Consider the following 18521-nt stretch of genomic DNA (forward strand, 5'->3'; position numbering starts at 1 on the left):
GGGACCTTAACATCGATCCCGGCCTCCTAACGCAGCCGAAGTCCACTCCACGCTTTTGTTTATGCACGTCCTCCAACTATCTGCAATTCTTTAGTTGTAACGTGGATTGCAGTCACTCACAAACGAATGGCTGCCACTTCCCGATTTTTAAAGGTCCTCCCTGCACAGCTACGCAGCATGGAAGGTGAGTTTAAAAAAAAAAAGACATCTCTATGCGAAGGCACCATGGCAGCCCACATTGCTTCTGTGGGCTCCATTCAACACAACACAAGCCTTTATTGGCATATAAAACAGGACAAAATTTTAAAACAAAACGAGGTTAAGAAATACAGTTAAAATTACTAATTTCCATGGAGGCAGGTGAACGGGACAGCAGGAGAGCAGGTTAGTTTATCCTGCCTGCAACCTGCTCTCCTGGTGCTGTCTGAAAGGGACTTCAGTCACCTTCAAGAAGGGGGATAAGATGATCTTCCTCAGGGAGACAGCAGGGAGAGCTCAGATCCAGGTCAGGAGCAAACCAGGCAAAGTGAAGGGTTGCTTTGCCTGGTAGTGTGACAGAGCAGTTTTGCTCCATCTCTGGGAGAGAAGAGAATGCTGTATTGTTGAGCCTATCCCTGGTGATGAGCAAACTTTGTACCATTTAGTCTGACTTTGAGCAAAGGGCAGGTTGGTGTCTGATTGGAATCCTGTGGGTATGAGAGGATCCAATCTAGTGGCTGGGTCAATAAAAGTCTGTTTGTGCCTGAAAGCATTGGAAAAGTCTAACCACTCTCTGGTGTCATAATCAGTTTACACTTTTGTGCCTCAGCCAGGTTTCTACCTTGTCTACCTGGAGACCTATGATGCTGGTTTGTTCCTTTCAAATTAACCTGTAAAAAAAAATAGACCTTCTTAGTTCATATATTAATCTAGCCTTGGGGATCTCAGTAACCCCCTCGTGCACAAAGAAATTTACCTCACTACAGTGAACTCAAAGCCTGTACCTTCACTATCTGTAGAACACCTGGAAACTGAGGAGAAGGTTTATAGTTCAAATTGAGCCTATATTCCAAAAATCCTGTGTGCGTCCGCTCTGTAGAAAAGGAAGGACTCGTCACAGATATTAATTAAAATGTTTTTATTCACCCACGACTTTCATAGCACCTAATTTCTGATTTTAGAAAGCCTGTTCTTTCTTTCAGCTATACGTTTCTGGTTTTATTTTGCATCATGTAGTCTGCTATACATTTCTGTACTTGGGCAAAATCAACAAGATCTAAGACATGTTAGGTAAGAGGGTCATCTTATCATGACATTCCTTTGCAGATACCATCCACAGATGCAAGTGAGATGTTAGGAGCAAGAAATATTGGATCATGGCCACACAGCCTGGAAACCCCACAACAGCCGGTTGACTCTGGCCCTGAAAACCTTGTGCAGTACACATTATGATGATGACTTCCATTGCTTTTAAATTCTTAACAGTTATTCAGGATACAGATCTTTGCAGTACCTTCAGGTCGCTCGTGTGCAGCTTTGCACTTTGTAGTAAAACAGAAAAAGTCATTTTGCTCTTACAGGAAAATATTTTGCCAGCGAAAAGATGTAAATATCAACAAAGGTTTGAGAGGCAGGGATGGGATAGTGTGTTTGTGAGATGGGCAAGCAGGGAATCGGAAGGAAGAGGAAAAGCTGTGAAAGGGGGCATAGCTTACAATCAGTTTCTCACACTTCCAAGAGCACAGCTGAAATTTTTAAAAGGGCCACTCGGTGCTCTTCGCTCAGGGCACGCGCAGCTGATGATCAAGTGTAGTTCTGCCTCAGAAGTGGCAGAACAAGAATCTCAACACTTCACAGATGACAACACAGTAAGCTTCCGATAGTTCAGGCCACTCGATGGTGTCACATCTGTATGAATAATTAAAAGGCAAATAGCAACGCCTGTATACTTCTGTTAATGTACCGCATCACTTACAAGCTTTTCCCCCCTGCATTTAATGTCTAGTCTTGTTATGCTCCAGGTCAGCAGTGCTTGAGTGCTACAGAAATAGCTTGCCTAGGGTTTTTATCTCTAAGAACCAAAACCTTCCATTGACCCCAATTTGTAAAGCTGGACTCCGGCAGAAGCCCGTGCAGTTTTCCAAGAAGCAAGAAGAAGTCGTGTCAGTAGATTAGGACTGAAGGTCTTGCAAAGTGAGGCATGGAATAGTCCCTTGTACTTCGTTTTATAAATCACCACCAACTTTTGTTCCCAGTGTAACCCTCCAAAAACAATTGTTAAGATGAAATTGTTAAAATAAAACAGAGATCAGGATAAAAGAAGTTTCCAAGCTAGGCATGGGACTGAAATGGCTTTGGTTGTCCTGGTGAATTACCTGAGCCAGGAGATAGAGAGACAGAGTAAGACCACGCCAGTTCTTCTGGACCTCTTGGTGGTTTTCTGTACCATCAGTCATGGTATCTGTCTGGGCCACTTTTCAGGGTTGGGGCTGGGAGGCCCTGTTCTGTGGTGGCTTGGGTCCTATTTCAAAGCTAGGTTTCAGAGTGTGTTTCTGGGGGACTGTTGCTCTACCTCTTGGTCTCTGGCTTGCTGGGTCCTGCAGGGTTCTGTCTTGTACCCCATGCTTTGCAACAGTTTTCTTGATCCTTAATCAGTCTCAGTCAAAGGGTCGGGTCAGTGGCAATGCTAATTTGGGAGTCTTTCCCCTTCAGGGCACCCCCCGTCCCAAAGATCCCCGATATTGATTGTGTGGTCCTGGTGTGCGACTGTTAATGTTTAACAGCCCTGTGGCACAGAGTGGTAAGTTGCGGTACTTTAGTTATAGCTCTGCTCGCAAGCTGAGTTCAATCCCAGCGGAAGTTGGTTTCAAGTAGCTGACACAAGGGCTCATTCTGCACATGCAGAATAATGCACTTTCAAACTTCTTTTAGTGCTCTTTGAAGCTGTGCGGAATAGCAAAATCCACTTGCAAACAGTTGTGAAAGTGGTTTGAAAACACATTATTTTGCGTGTGCGGAAGGGGCCAAGGATGACTCAGCCTTCCATCCTTCTGAGATTGGTAAAATGAGTACCCAGCTTTCTGGCAGCAAAGTGTAGACAACAGGGGAAGGCAGTGGCAAACCATCCTGGAAACATAGTCTGCTTAGTAAACATCAGAACGTGACGTCATCCTATGGATCAGTAATGGCCCAGTGCTTGTCAGAGGACTACCTTTTACTTTTAAAGCTTTTAATGTTTTGATGTTCACTTCTTTGGAGGGACTCTCTTTGCTTGGAAAGGTAACACAGAAACATTTTCAACAAATAAGTAAGTTCAGCACATTCCAAACAAATCAGAATGCAGCCAGCATAATTCAGGAGACTGTTAACCGAATTACAGGGATCTTTTAACCTTAGTGCAAGAGAAGTACAATCTGCTGTAAAAGGAACGAGACGCAGTCCAAATATCATTTAACTGCTTTTATTTCAGCTGTGCACCAGTGAAGATTTTAAGGCAATAAGGTTCATTTCTTTGTTTCAACTTCTAATAAGGCTTTCCTCAATCCAAGAGGATAAAGTCTCCAAAAATCAACCCATCCAAAGCAGAAATTCTCATTAGTTCTTCTCAGCCCTGGAGGACAAATCCCCCCCACTGAAATTCTTAATAAATTCTAGCACACTTTATCTCAATGCCTACTCTTATTCCCTCAGTGCTAACTGTCCACTAGACTGGGCAATTCGACAGGGCCTATATATTGTTGCATATAGACAAATATTCATCTTATTCGGGCATACAGATGATTTTATGTCCGAATAAGCCCGAATCCGAATTTTACCGAATATTTTCGGTATTGCTCAACCCTACTTTCCACTATACTAAATTTAGTATTACAGTAATGTCACCAGTTTTCAAGACCAATAGAATGAGTTGTCCACTTCTTATTCAGTTGGAGCAGTCTGTCTGGAAGAAGGTAGAGAATAACCTGAAAAAGAGCAGTGAGAGCCAGAGAGAGGGTGTGCCTCCTTTCCCTGCCCTTCTACTCCAACTCTCTGCATCTACATTTTCAAGGAATACTCCGTCTCATACCAGAAGATGGTCCCATCAAATATACTATGCCACCAGTTCTTCATTTTTTCCAGTTTGAGGATCCCCTAAAAGACAAGTGGGACCTGGGCAAGAACTCTTTGTCTAGTCAGCATGGTGCAGTGGGTGCATTCTGATCTGGAAAGCCAGGTTTGATTCCCCACTCTTTCACATGAGTGGTGGACACTTATCTGGTGAGCTGAATTTGTTTCCCCACTCCTACATCCGAGGCCTGCTGGGTGACCTTGGGCCAGTCACAGTTCTCTCTGAATTCTCTCAGCCCCACCTACTTCACAAGGTGCCTGCTATGGGTGGAGGAAGGGAAGGAGTTTGCAAGGCACTTTGAGACGATGACTCCTTCTTGATGTTAAAGGGAAACACACAGATTCTTTGTGGATTCTTCTTAATCAGTTTGGGTCATGTCACCCTTTTTGGTTTTCCCTGTTATCCTGTAAATTACCAGGGATCCAGCTCTTAAATGAGTTTCTGGTCACCTTCCGCAACACACATCCAGAGTGAATAACTGAGATTAGCAGAAGTCCTGGGAAACCAAAAGATCTGACAGTCCTAAATTGTTCCATCATTTGAACAGCAGTTCCATCAGCACAATGTCACCTCCAGTGGAGAAGAGGACGGCGATATTTGCTTATTCAGCTCCACCACTCTGGACCTCTGGAGGGTTTACTGACATACAGAAGTAGAATTCAGGGAGAGGGGGTACGGAAGATTTCGGGATGAGGGAAGGACAGTGAAGTTACTTTCGTCTAGCATGACTCTGCTCACTCTATTTAGAATACAGGCCAAAGTGTTTTCACCTACCGTAGCACCAGAAATTTAATAAGCTTGGCATCAGGTAAACTGCCGAAGGGCACAGGAGTCCATAAACAAAGCATAACAAATGAAAAGCATAACAAATGAAAAGTCTGCCGCCCATCTGAGGGCATGCCCTCTGAAACAGATCTTAACTGGCAGGCTAGTTCATATGAGATTTGGCAGTCCTTCTGATACTCTGGTCCCAAGCAGTTCTGTTGCTTTACAGGGTAGTAACCATGCTTTGAACAGTAAAGCAAGTTGGCCTTTTAATACTGCAGGGATGTCCCTGAAAACTGTAAGCAAGTGATCTTGCTGCTGCATTTTGCACAGTTTTAAGCTTTCAGACATGTTTTAGAGGCAGATCTACATAGAATGGCAGTAAGCTTAACCCCAGATGCACTCAGAGCATGGATGACCGTGGCCACATTTATCAGATGGGGGAAGCCAAAACAATTTTTTTTGTGGACTTGTTAAGGCTGATACCCATGTGAACAAAATAATCAGACACCAGATATCGACTATGATTAGCAAAATTATGTACCTGGAAATCTATAACAGGCTGTTGATCCTCAGGTAGGAGATCTCTGGATTTCATTAAATCATAGAGTTGGAAGAGACCACAAGGGCCATCAAGTCCAACCCCCTGCCATGCAGGAATAAACCATCAAAACACTCCCGACAGATGGCCATCCAGCCTCTGCTTAAAAACCTTCAAAGAAGGAGACTCCACCACTCTCCGAGGCAGCATATTCCACTGTCAAACAGCCCTTCCTGTCAGGAAGTTCTTCCTAATGTTTAGGTGGAATCTCTTTTCCTGTGCTTTGAATCCATTACTCCGTGTCCAGAGCAGTAGAAAACGTAGAAAATATTTGTTCTGTGATTCTTCAACCAGACACTGTTAAGTTAAAGACATTCACTTTAACCAAAGCTTTCTTTGAGAGGGAGGGCAGGAAGAGTTGCATCAGGGCTTGGTTCTCATGGCCCTTTCTTATATGCCCAGGGTAATGCTCATTGCCATTTTGGGGTCAGCAAGGAATTTTCCTCCAGACTTGACTGGCCAGGGATCCAGATACCAACATTCAGAGCTGGGAAGCCCAGAATGGGATAGGTTGATATGGACTGTACCTTTCAGCAGCAGTGGCGTAGTGGTTAAGAGCAGGTGCACTCTAATCTGGAGAACCAGGTTTGATTCCCCACTCTGCCACTTGAGCTGTGGAAGCTTATCTGGGGAACTAGATTAGCTTGTGCACTCCAACACACGCCAGCTGGTGACCTTTTGCTAGTCTCAGCTCCTCAGAGCTCTCTCAGCCTCACACACCTCACAGGGTGTTTGTTGTGTGTGGGGGGGGAGGGATGGAAATGAGATTGTAAGCCCCTTTTGAGTCTCCTTACAGGAGAGAAAGGGGATATAAACCCAAACTCCTCCTCCTCCTCCTTCTCCTCTCCTTCTTCTTCATTGAATTTCAGCATTTCTCTTTCTGGTCCAGTGCTGTGTACTTTGACAGGCCGTGGGGATTTTATTTTTATTTAAAACATTTATTAGCCACCTTTCTTCCCTATGTTGCTGAAGGCCGCCTGCAATATAAATAATGTATGAATAGCGTTCATAAAAACGCATCAATCGCAGCCCGAGAGTTGCTCCAAGTCTTGCTATCTGGGGTCATTTTAACTGGAGCAACCAAGATTTTTTAACTTCTCTGTTTACTGTATAGACCCAACTTCACATTATCCAAAGTGGCTTACAATCAGATCAATACATGCCATTAAATCAACAGTTGCAGTTGACGCGGGGGATGGAGGGGTCTTGTTCTTCCCTCTCAAGCCCTTTTCCTTTGTGGCTGCCCCCAGGAGGTTTTTGCGAGGAAAGGCTGAAGGCGGTTGGGAAAAGAGGAAGACCCAACACAAGACAGATTGACTCGATAAAGGATGCCACGGCCTCCAGTTTGCAGGACCTCAGCAAGGCTGTTAAGGAGAGGGTGCTTTGGAGGTCATTAATTCATAGGGTCACTGTTAGTCAAAGCACGGAAAATGCAATGAGACTTAGTAGAGCTGAGAGACAACAATGAGTCAAGTGACTGAGTGTTCTGCATGCTACTCTACTGCAGAGGCGTAGCTAGGGGGGAAAGCGCCCAGTCCTCCACCCCTACCCCACCCCAGAACGCCCCCACTCTTGGAATGCTCAGGGGGCGCACTCGGTGTGCCTTCCCCCCTTTCCCTTGGAGCTACGCCTCTGCTCTACTGGAACCTTGTTCATATAAAGCATGCATTCTTTGGACCCTCAGTAGGGTTAGCAGGTCCCGCTAGCCGCTGGTGGGTGTTGGGCAGGGGTAGGTTTGCCAGCTCCTGATTGGAGATTTGATGACGGATCCTGGGCAGAAGAAGAACCCTCACTGGGGTCCAATGCCATAGAGTCCACCCTGCAAAACATTCATTCTCTCCAGGGGGACTCATCTCTGTAGCTTGGAGATGAGTTGTAATTCCAGAGGATCCCCACGTCCCACCCAGAGGCTGGCACCCCTAACTCTCAATGGTAGGTTCTGTTTATGTGCACGTGGCTTTTTCCCAAAAGGTCCTCCATTCAAAGATGGCATCGGTGTTCACAGGGAGCAGCAGTGGCGTAGGAGGTTAAGAGCTTGTGTATCTAATCTGGAGGAACCGGGTTTGATTCCCAGCTCTGCCGCCTGAGCTGTGGAGGCTTATCTGGGGAATTCAGGTTAGCCTGTGCCCTCCCACACACGCCAGCTGGGTGACCTTGGGCTAGTCACAACTTCTCGGAGCTCTCTCAGCCCCACCTACCTCACAGGGTGTTTGTTGTGAGGGGGGAAGGGCAAGGAGATTGTAAGTCCCTTTGAGTCTCCTACAGGAGAGAAAGGAGGGATATAAATCCAAACTCCTCCTCTTCCTCCTCCTCCTCTTCTTCTTCTTCTTCTTCTTAAGAACATAAGAACAAGCCAGCTGGATCAGACCAGAGTCCATCTAGTCCAGCTCTCTGCTACTCGCAGTGGCCCACCAGGTGCCTTTGGGAGTTCACATGTAGGATGTGAAAGCAATAGCCTTCTGCGGCTGTTGCTCCCGAGCACCTGGACTGTTAAGGCATTTGCAATCTCAGATCAAAGAGGATCAAGACTGGTAGCCATAAATTGACTTCTCCTCCATAAATCTGTCCAAGCCCCTTTTAAAGCTATCCAGGTTAGGTGGCCATCACCACCTCCTGTGGCAGCATATTCCAAACACCAATCACAATGCGTTGCATGAAGAAGTGTTTCCCCCTTTTATTAGTCTCTGTAATTCTTCCCCCCCAGCATTTTTTCAATGAATGCCCCCTGGTTCTTAGTATTGACATAGAGAAAGAGAGAAAAATTTCTCTCTGTCAACATTTTCTACCCCATGCATACAATTTTATAGGACTTCAATCATATCCCCCCTCAGACGCCTCTCCTCTCCAAGAGCTAAAGAGTCCCAAACGCTGCAGCCTTTTCCTCATAAGGAAGGTGCTCCAGTTCCCTCAATCATCCTCAAGTTTGCCCTTCTCTGCCACTTTTTTTTCTATCTCTTCGATGTCCTTTTTTGAGATGTGGTGACCAGAGACTAGAACACAGTACTCCAAGTGTGGCGTCGCACCAACGTCTTATATATAAGGGCATGCACAATCTTTGCAGTTTTATTCTCAATTCCTTTCCTAATGATCCCCAGCATAGAATTTGCCTTTTTTCATACAGTTGCCATAATACATTGAGTTGACATTCCCATGGAACTACTTCTCAACTAAGACTTAAATCCCTTTTCCCTGGTTCTGTGACTGATAGCACTGACCCTGCTGTAGCTGCATGTATGTGAAGTTTGGATTTTTTGCCCTCTATGTGTGCATCAATTTCCTTTGCATTTTTGCTACATTGAACTGCATTTGCCATTTCTTAGCCCACTCCACCTAATTTATCAAGGTCCGCTTTTAGAGCTCCTCAAGTAATCCCCTTTGTGTGTTCTCACCACCCTACATAATTTGGTATCATCTGCAAACTTGGCCACCACGCTTACCCAATCCCCTACTTCCAGGTCATTTTATGAATAGGTTAAAGAGCATCTATGGGTCCCAATCATCGGATCCTTGGGGACACCACTACCCCACATCTCTCCATTGTGAGAATTTCCCATTTACACCCACTCTTTGCTTCCTGTTTCTCAACCAGTTTTTTAATCCATAGGGAGGATCTTTTCCCCTCTTCTTCCTCCTTCATTGCTGAGTTTTCTCAATAGTCTCTGGTGAGGGGAACTTTGTCAAAAGCCTTTTGGAAATCCAAGTAGACAATAATGTCCACTGGTTCCCCCTTATCCACATGCCTATTATTACATCCCTCTCAAAGAACTGTAGTAAGTTTGTAAGAACAGTGTTATTTGCCTCTGCAAAAGCCACATGCTGACTCTTCTCAGCAGGTTTTGCTTTTGTACATGTTTTATAATTTTATCTTTAATGACAGATTCTACTAATTTACCAGGAAACAGATATCAAACTGACTGGCCTGTAATTTCCCGGGTCCCCCCCCCTAGATCCTTTCTTAAAGATTGGTGTGACATTGGCCATCTTCCAGTCTTCAGGGATGGAGCCTGATTTCAAGGATAAGTTGTATTATTAAAGTGAGAACATCAGCAATTTCATGCTTGAGCTCTTTAAGAACTCTTGGGTGAATGCAATCTGGGCCAGGGGATTTGGTAGCATTTAGTTTATCAATGGCTGCCAGAACACTTTCCTTCCTTGTCTACCACTATCTTACGTTAGTTCCTCGGATTCGCCTACCCTAAGAAGCTTGGTTCAGGTGCAGGAATGTTCCTCACATCCTCTTGGGTGAAGACAGATGCAAAGAATTCATTCAGCTTTTCTGCAATCTCCCTGTCATCTTTTAGCACACCCTTTGTTCCTTTGTCATCTAACGGGCCTACCGCTTCCCTTGCTGGCTTCCTGCTTTTGATGTACTTCCTGCTTTTGATGTACTTCTTCTTCTTCTTCTTCTTCTTCTTCTTCTTCTTCTTCTTCTTCTTCTTCTTCTTCTTCTTCTTCTTCTTCATGGTCTGGTTGGGGCGGGGGCGAGAGGAGCCGGCTGCCCTGCCACATTTACAGACTGTCCAAAACCCCAAACAACCCTCTTGTGTTCAAAATCCCAAAACTGTATCTCTGTGACAATAAATTAGGCTGGCGTTTACTCTTCCCAAGTGTTTTTAATATATAATACGATAACAGAGGACCATCAATATATGTCTAATAGCAGATATAAAGTATCTGGGGGTAGTCCATCTCCCATAAAATCGCCTTTAGCCTTAATTCAAATCCATTGATTCCTGTTCCAGTTAAACCTGCAGAACTTAATATGTCTCTTAATCCTTTTATTGTAAGCTAGGATAAAATTAATTTTACACTAGGACTGTGCAAAGCCAATTAACATGATCTTTAGAGTTATTTAGTAAAGTGCTTCAAACTGTTAAATTTATCCTGACCTCTCGCTTGCACTCCCTGACTGCTTTTTAAATGAAGCAATCAATATCTCGCAACCTTTTAAACAGCTTAAACTTTTCAGACATTTTTTTTTTACCTATATTTTATTTAGACACGGCTGGGGTGGAAAATGTGTACATTATTTCAAGGCCAAGGACCCGTTGCCCTCGCTAAAAAAACCCTGCTTTGCCTTTTTGTTTCCTTGGTATTGCAGGTCCATCCGGCACCTTTTTTTTTTTTTCAAGCGAACCGTTTCCAAGCTGTAACCACGGAGCCTCGGTAAGTTAAGTGCTTTTCGCGTGAAACCAGAAGCCGATAATGAAGAAATCTGTCACTTCCATTTACTTAGTGCACTTTCTATGCACTGCAACTGCAACCTGAGTGTAGAAAACCTTCCCCCCCATTCTCTGGCTTAGCTTCTGTTTTCCACATCGGGCCATTTGAGGTTATTAATTTTCTCACCGTGATAGGGTGATCAACCGTACTGTCAAGAAAATGGATCTCCGTGTCAGCCTTTAGCATGATTAAACGAAGGCACATCACTGTGAGAAAATACCAAATTTTCACGAGACAAATGAAACTTGTAGGGAGGACAACTTTTATAGACATTATTTCATTTTAAAATCTCCCATTTGGCTGTCAGTTTATTTGTTGGGAAGGGCCGCAATTAATTGCACGTTCCTGCTAATAACTCAAAAGCAAGTAAAAGCAAAACCTGGCTGCGTGCAGGGAGTGTCAGGTCCCCCCCAGCTGCCAAGGGGGGGGGAAGGGTTGACATTTGCAGGTTGGGGGGCTCCTGGAAAGCTGTGGGTGGAGGCTGAGAAGGACATGGCGTGAGAGCCAGCGTAGTGTAGTGGTTAAGAGCAGGTGCACTCTAATCTGGAGAACCAGGTTTGATTCCCCGCTCTGCCACTTGAGCTGTGGAGGCTTATCTGGTGAATCACATTTGCTTGTGCACTCCAACACATGCCAGCTGGGTAACCTTGGGCTAGTCACAGTTCTTTGGAGCTCTCTCAGCCTCACCCACCGCACAGGGTGTTTGTTGTGGGGGGGGGAGGAAAAGGAGATTGTAAGCCCCTTTGAATCTCCTTACAGGAGAGAAAGGGGAGATATAACTCCAAACTCTTCTTAATCTTCTTCCCTGGGGCACAGTGCCATAAACTCCACCCTCCAAAACATCAATTTCCTCCATTTGTAGCCAGGAGATAAGTTGTATTTCCTTTAGATCCCCGGTCCCACCTAGAGGCCGACTTTCCTACTTCAGGCTTAAATGGAGCAAGGCAGCATCCCATGTGCTTTCGAGCTCTATTTAAACAAACCACAATACTAACGAATCTCTCTGAAACTTTTTTCCTCCCGATCCACTGCTGACCTTTCCCAGCACTGGACACTTGGTGAGTTTCAGTGCAGTTGTGGAACGCTCTCTCCTTCCTAGTCTTGTCAGGCTGCCTTCTAAGGTTTTTGACACTCGAATGAGTAGTGGGCGGGGCTCGGGCATCTGTAACGTGCAAAACGCATCAATGCTTACTTGAATACGATTCTGAAAACCTCCACTAGCAGTCAATGTAAACAGCTCCGTGTTAATAAGGCGACATTTTGAAATCGGCCAACCTCGCAAAACCTTTGAGATAAAGGGGGGGTTCGGGTTATACATTTATTCCGATGCGAGAAGGGTTAACTTGAGGTTGCTTTATCAAACAAAAGGAAAATCAACAAGGGGTGTCGGGGGTAGTGGTTTGCCAAGTGTTCCCCCATTGTTTAGTTTCCTACTGGAAGCAGCACATGTGTGGGGCTGTGTGTCGTCCCCCCCTTCCTTTCCTTTAAACAGTGACCATTGCAGAGGCTGAGCGGCTGGGGTCAACGCCTTGCCTATTGATCAGTATCCCCGCAGTCTCCAGCTCCAGCATCTACTTCATTGGCTTCTTTCAGTGCCTGCTTCAGTACATTAGAATAGAAATCCATAACCAGAGCTGTGCTCATCCGAGCAGGGGAAGAAACTAAATTAAATGGTATAAAACAATCTTGGATCAGGAGTTTGTGCCAATTCATCTTGATCTAAGATGTCACACCGGGCTCTCTGTCTGAGCACCTGGGCTAGAGGCAGCCATAGTGAAAATAGATGGAGTTGCGATCATTCATTTGTCAGCCGAGGAGCTCGGCAGCGGTTAGCAATTCCCTTCTGCAGAGGTCAGCTGACAGAACAATCAGTGCGGCTGCAGAATGGAGCTTTCCTTTGAACTATTGTTATGGAGCGTGCTTCTTTGGGGGGGGCAGCAGGGGGGGCGGAGGAAGGGCAGCGTGGTGGCTTCCTTCCAAATCATTGTGTTGTGAGCGAAGCGAATTTAAAAATGGATCTATTTAGGTGGAGGCCCGCTTTCGGTTTGTGTTGCCTTTAATAGCGGTGATTATATATCCCAATTATAGACGTTTAAAGTGGTTACGTATCACTTAGCATAGAGAGTGTTTTCATCTTTCTCCTGTAGAAGGTGACTATTGATTTTTTTTCTCTCTCCGTAGTCCCTTTCCTTCTCATTGTTAAAAATTCCACCCACCCTTTGGGTGTAAAACTATCAGAGCTAGAGCCAAACTGGGAATCAGGTTTTTTTTTAAAAAACAGAGATTCTTATGCTCGTTTTTTTTTTTAAAAAAAAGAAGAAATTTCATTTGCTACAGTTTAGATGTATAGTACTATGTGGAAGACCTTTTATTAATTCATGCTTCGTTAATCTTCAGATCTAGTAATTCTCTCAGAGTACCAAGTGGTCGTCTTGGACTTTTCACAAAAGCGATTTTAATGTCACGCTGTGGTAGGGAAGGATGGTTTTTAAAAATTATGAAACTATATGAAAGTGTCTTTTCTCACACGTTCAAAAATTACACATAAATCTTAAATACCGTTGTCCCAATAACAAAGGTAATATAAAGCAGCTTTGAGGAGTTTATTTTTAATTGCTATAGATGCTGTAAATCATAGGTGTCAAACTTGCGGCCCTCCAGATGCTATGGACTACAGTTCCCATCATCCCCTGCATCATGCTGGCAGAGGATGATGGGCACTGTAGTCCACAACATCTGGAGGGCCGCGAGTTTGACACCTATGCTGTAAATCATGAGTCTGCCCACCTGTTTTCTAATAGGTAGCCATATTCTTCTGCAGTTTCGATAAAGGTTTGGATCCCTTTGTCCATAGTAAAGAGAAAACTCCAGCTCAGTCACTTATATTCCTATCCCCTCCCTTGCCCCATTAACATTGCTTTGTAGTACCTGAGAAGTAGTTCTGCTACAGACTGAATTTGTACTTGCACCCAGAAGTTGCTCACAGTGTGGAATAAGTGTTGGGGAAGCCATTCATTCCAATTCTATACTCCAAAACTACTATCCCTTTGGAAGCAAAAATAATCTGTGGGGTGATTCTTCCAGTTCTCTTTTAGATGCTTGTTTTTCGACATCAATAATCAGCTGTTTGAAAAATATGTATACGTATCTTAAAATGAATATGTATTAATTTCATTTAAATGTTCCTCAACTTCACAACAGGGCTCTGAGGCCTAGATAAAGCTTTAAAAGACAGTGACTGGTCCACAGTCACCCAGTAAGCTGTACAATGGAATTGGGATTTGAATTTGGAACTTCACAGTCCAGTCCCATACTAGGAGCTGTTGAAGCATAGATTTTTCCTGTGCTATGCAATTACATGAGGAAAAAAACGTGCTCCAGCTCCTTGTTGGAGCAGCAGTGGCGTAGGAGGTTAAGAGCTCGTGTATCTAATCTGGAGGAACCGGGTTTGATTCCCAGCTCTGCCGCCTGAGCTGTGGAGGCTTATCTGGGGAATTCAGCTTAGCCTGTGCACTCCCACACACGCCAGCTGGGTGACCTTGGGCTAGTCACAGCTTCTTGGAGCTCTCTCAGCCCCACCCACCACAGGGTGTTTGTTGTGAGGGGAGAAGGGCAAGGAGATTGTAAGCCCCTTTGAGTCTCCTACAGGAGAGAAAGGGGGGATATAAATCCAAACTCCTCCTCCTCCTCCTCCTCCTCCTCTTCTTCTTCTTCTTCTTCTTCTTCTTCTCTTCTCTTCTCTCTCTCTTCTCTCTTCTCTCTTCTCTTCTTTTTCTCTCTTCTCTTTCTTTCTCTTCTTCTCTTTCCTTCTCTCTTTGACCTTTGTTCTAGAGATAATGCTGGAATAGGGAGGAACCACATAATGTTCTCCTCCCTTGTGGCCAGAGGCTTTTGATATTGATGTTCAGTGCAGGAGCAAGCAGCGTTACAGTGACTCCCGTGTTCCTAAAGATAACATTGGGGTAGAGCCAATGGGGTGTAGTGGTTGAGAGTGGTGGACTCTGTTCTAGAGAACCGGGTTTGATTCCCCATTCTTCCACCTGAGTGGTGGACTCTAATATGGTGAACCGGTGTTTTTTTTTTCCTCACTCCTCCACTTGAAGGAGGAGTGCATGAGGAGTGGCATGATTTTAGGCTAGTCCTGATTCTCTCACAGCCTCACAAGGTGACTGTTGTGGGGAGGGGAAGGGAAGATGGTTTTAAGTTGCTTTGATACTCCTTAAAGGTGAAGAAAAGTGGGGTATCAAAACCAACTCTCCTTCAACTATGCACAGTGAAAGGCCCCCAGGGTTTGTGACCAAAACAGTGGTGATCGTTGATCCTCTTCTTAATTCTCTTTGTGTTGTGTTGCAGGTTCTCTTTCTGGATTTCCACAAATGAAGAAAATATCCATGTCTTATGAAGAGAGGCGCAAGCAAGCTACTGCGATTGTTTTACTAGGAGTAATCGGAGCAGAGTTTGGAGCGGAAATCGAACCTCCAAAGCTGTTGACCAGACCTCGCAGTTCTAGCCAGATTCCTGAAGGCTTTGGCTCAACTAGTGGTGGATCCAACTATTCTTTAGCGAGGCATACTTGTAAGTTTCCTCTGTCCCCTCTGAATAAGCTTGTTTGCTTAACATTTACCACTAGAAGTCCATAGAATTTGCTAAACATTTACCACTAGAAGTCCATAGAAGCCTGATTGCTAGTGATTGTTTTGGTTGAGTAAGGAAAAAGTGCCTTTAAAGCACCTGAGCCACCAAGGATGGTACGAATATCAGAAAATAATCCTTATTAGGATATAACATAAACTAAGCCCCTGATGTCCTTGAATTCCTGGAAATATGTTACATACTGTGCTAATTTATACACATATTTGTGCATGTACAATGCACATATTTGTGCATGTATTCAGAGTACCATAGGAGTGTTAAAGAGCTGTAGCTGTTGGGTATCAGATTGATAGAATGGCAGGATCTGTTGACAGATCCATCCCAGAAATGCATTCTCATGCTTAAGTGGGGTTGGAAGAAGAAGAGTTTGGATTTATGTACCCCCTTTCTCTCCTGTAAGGAGTCTCAAAGAGGCTTACAATCTCCTTTCCCTTCCCCCCACAACAAACACCCTGTAGGGTGGGTGGGAATGAGAGAGCTCCAAAGAACGGTGACTAGCTCAAGGTCACCCAGCTGGCATGTGTTGGAGTGCACAAGCTAATCTAGTTCACTAGATAAGCCTGCGCAGCTCAAGTGGCAGAGCAGGGAATCAAACCCGGCCCTCCAGATTAGAGCGCCCCTGCTCTTAACCACTATGCAACACTGGAGAGGGAGACATTTCAGTTCAGGGTTTGTGGAAAGGAGAAAAGAGGTTCACAATAATGTTTCAAGATGCGCTGTTGAGTGTAACCAAGATTAAATTGCTTCCTGCACACAGTGCGTACTTTTCATACTATGCAAGCAATGGGGCAGAGAACATAGTCTGTACTTCACCCACAGTCCTCTCGCCATTTTGACCTGTGAGCAAATTTATTTCCAACTCAATGTGTTGTTCACGCAGACCTTGGGCGTGCCATCATTCAAATCAAATTTGAACAAAGAAAATTAAGTTAGGGACAACTCCGCATGCCGTCTCTTACAAAAATTCTTAGTACCTTGAGTGATGACTGAAATACCTAACCAAAATCTTGTATAAGAGGAAGAAACTCTATTCCCCAAACCAAATCCTGTAGTAGACTTACCTGAAAATGACATTGTAAGATATCTTGTGGGAACTAACCCAAATTTGCCTGGATCTGTACTCAGCTCTTTAGGCTTATGTACGTTCCAGGGTGACAACTCCACAATTTCATACAACTTGATGTTTTAATTTGTTTCCATTCTAAATTAACAATTAACTTAAATCTAGTAGGTCTTGTGCCCAGTGCTTTATTTACCCCTCTGATGTCTGTGGAGTGCTACCATGTTCTTGCTACAGCTATTTTTCCTGTTCACTGTAGTCCTTATACACTTTTGTTAGTGGAAAGGACTAAATCAGGGGTCTGCAACCTGCGGCTCTCCAGATGTTCATGGACTACAAATCCCATCAGCCCCTGCCAGCATGGCCATGGCCATTTGTAGTCCATGAACATCTGGAGAGCTGCAGGTTGCAGACCCCTGGACTAGATCGAGAGTCATGAAAATGAGTTCTCGTTATCCAATCTCATACACTAATGGTAGCTGAATATGAACTATGAAATACAAGAAAATTATTTCCTGCAATTATTGGTAAAGTTATTAATTTTTTTCTTTCCCCAGTTTATGAATTTTGCAGATAATTACTCGAATCGTTTCACAATCCCAATGGCCTTGGATAAATTCCCAAAGATTACGATAAAAATCTTCCGCAGCACAAAATCAAATAGGACTGAGTGGTCCTCCTTTTAAAAAAAAAAAAAGGAGAAGAAATTGTGCTTAATTGATGAGCCAGACTTCAGTTAGATGAGTTTGAAGTCAATCTGAAAATCCATATCGCTTCTCTTCTATCATATTCTCACAATCTAAAGTGAACTTCAAACCTAAATTGTATAGAAAGTGTTTCAGGCTGAGGTCAATGCCTTGATTTACGCTCTGAATCCAGCTATGTATGTGTGTGTATAAAGTGCTGTCAGGTCTCAACCAGCTTTTGGCAATGCGGTAGGTTTTTCAAGGCAAGAGGTGGTTTGCCATTGCCTTCCCCTGCATAACAACCCTGGACTTGGGGTGCTGTGTGGTTTCCGGGCTGTATGGCCGTGTTCTAGCAGCATTCTCCCCTGACGTTCCACCTGCATCTGTGGCTGGCATCTTCAACCACAGATGCAGGTGAAACGTCAGGAGAGAATGCTGCTAGAACACGGCCATTCAGCCCGGAAACCACCCAGCACCTTAGTGATTCCGGCCACGAAAGCCTTCGACAATACATAGACCCTGGACCTCTTTGGTGGTCTCCCATCCAAGTACTAACATAAGAAGAACATAAGAACAAGCCAGCTGGATCAGACCAGAGTCCATCTAGTCCAGCTCTCTGCTACTCGCAGTGGCCCACCAGGTGCCTTTGGGAGCTCACATGCAGGATGTGAAAGCAATGGCCTTCTGCGACTGTTGCTCCCGAGCACCTGGACTGTTAAGGCATTTGCAATCTGAGATCAAAGAGGATCAAGATTGGTAGCCATAAATCGACTTCTCCTCCATAAATCTGTCCAAGCCCCTTTTAAAGCTATCCAGGTTAGTGGCCATCACCACCTCCTGTGGCAGCATGTTCCAAACACCAATCACACGTTGCGTGAAGAAGTGTTTCCTTTTATTAGTCCTAATTCTTCCCCCCAGCATTTTCAATGAATGCCCCCTGGTTCTAGTATTGTGAGAAAGAGAGAAAAATTTCTCTCTGTCAACATTTTCTACCCCATGCATAATTTTATAGACTTCAATCATATCCCCCCTCAGACATCTCCTCTCCAAACTAAAGAGTCCCAAACGCTGCAGCCTCTCCTCATAAGGAAGGTGCTCCAGTCCCTCAATCATCCTTGTTGCCCTTCTCTGCACTTTTTCTATCTCTTCAATATCCTTTTTGAGATGTGGCGACCAGAACTGAACACAGTACTCCAAGTGCGGTCGCACCACTGCTTTATATAAGGGCATGACAATCTTTGCAGTTTTATTCTCAATTCCTTTCCAGTCTAACTAGGGCCGATCCTCCTTAGAGATCTGGTGAGATCGAGCTAGCCTGGCCAAATTCCGTTACTTAGCCTGTTGGTGATCAGAATTACACCAACCAAAATCTGTGGTTTGATGAGAACCAGGATACTCCTGTCCCTCTTTCCCCCTCAGCTGGTTTGCAGAAGATGAGGGTATCCC

At 44.5% G+C, this 18521-nt stretch overlaps 1 protein-coding gene across 1 annotated transcript in view; it reads left to right on the top strand.

The window, feature by feature from the left end:
- LOC125436949 (WD repeat-containing protein 7-like) overlaps positions 1 to 18521 on the top strand; it is a 232635-nt gene that overhangs the window by 81666 nt on the left and 132448 nt on the right. The window contains exons 6-7 of the mRNA XM_048504332.1: positions 15030 to 15251; positions 18495 to 18514. Coding sequence (XP_048360289.1) covers positions 15030 to 15251; positions 18495 to 18514 — 242 coding nt within the window. The remainder of the gene's footprint in view (positions 1 to 15029; positions 15252 to 18494; positions 18515 to 18521) is intronic.

The sequence above is a fragment of the Sphaerodactylus townsendi genome, linkage group LG07 (genome assembly GCF_021028975.2).
Source record: "Sphaerodactylus townsendi isolate TG3544 linkage group LG07, MPM_Stown_v2.3, whole genome shotgun sequence".
NCBI lineage: Eukaryota > Metazoa > Chordata > Lepidosauria > Squamata > Sphaerodactylidae > Sphaerodactylus > Sphaerodactylus townsendi.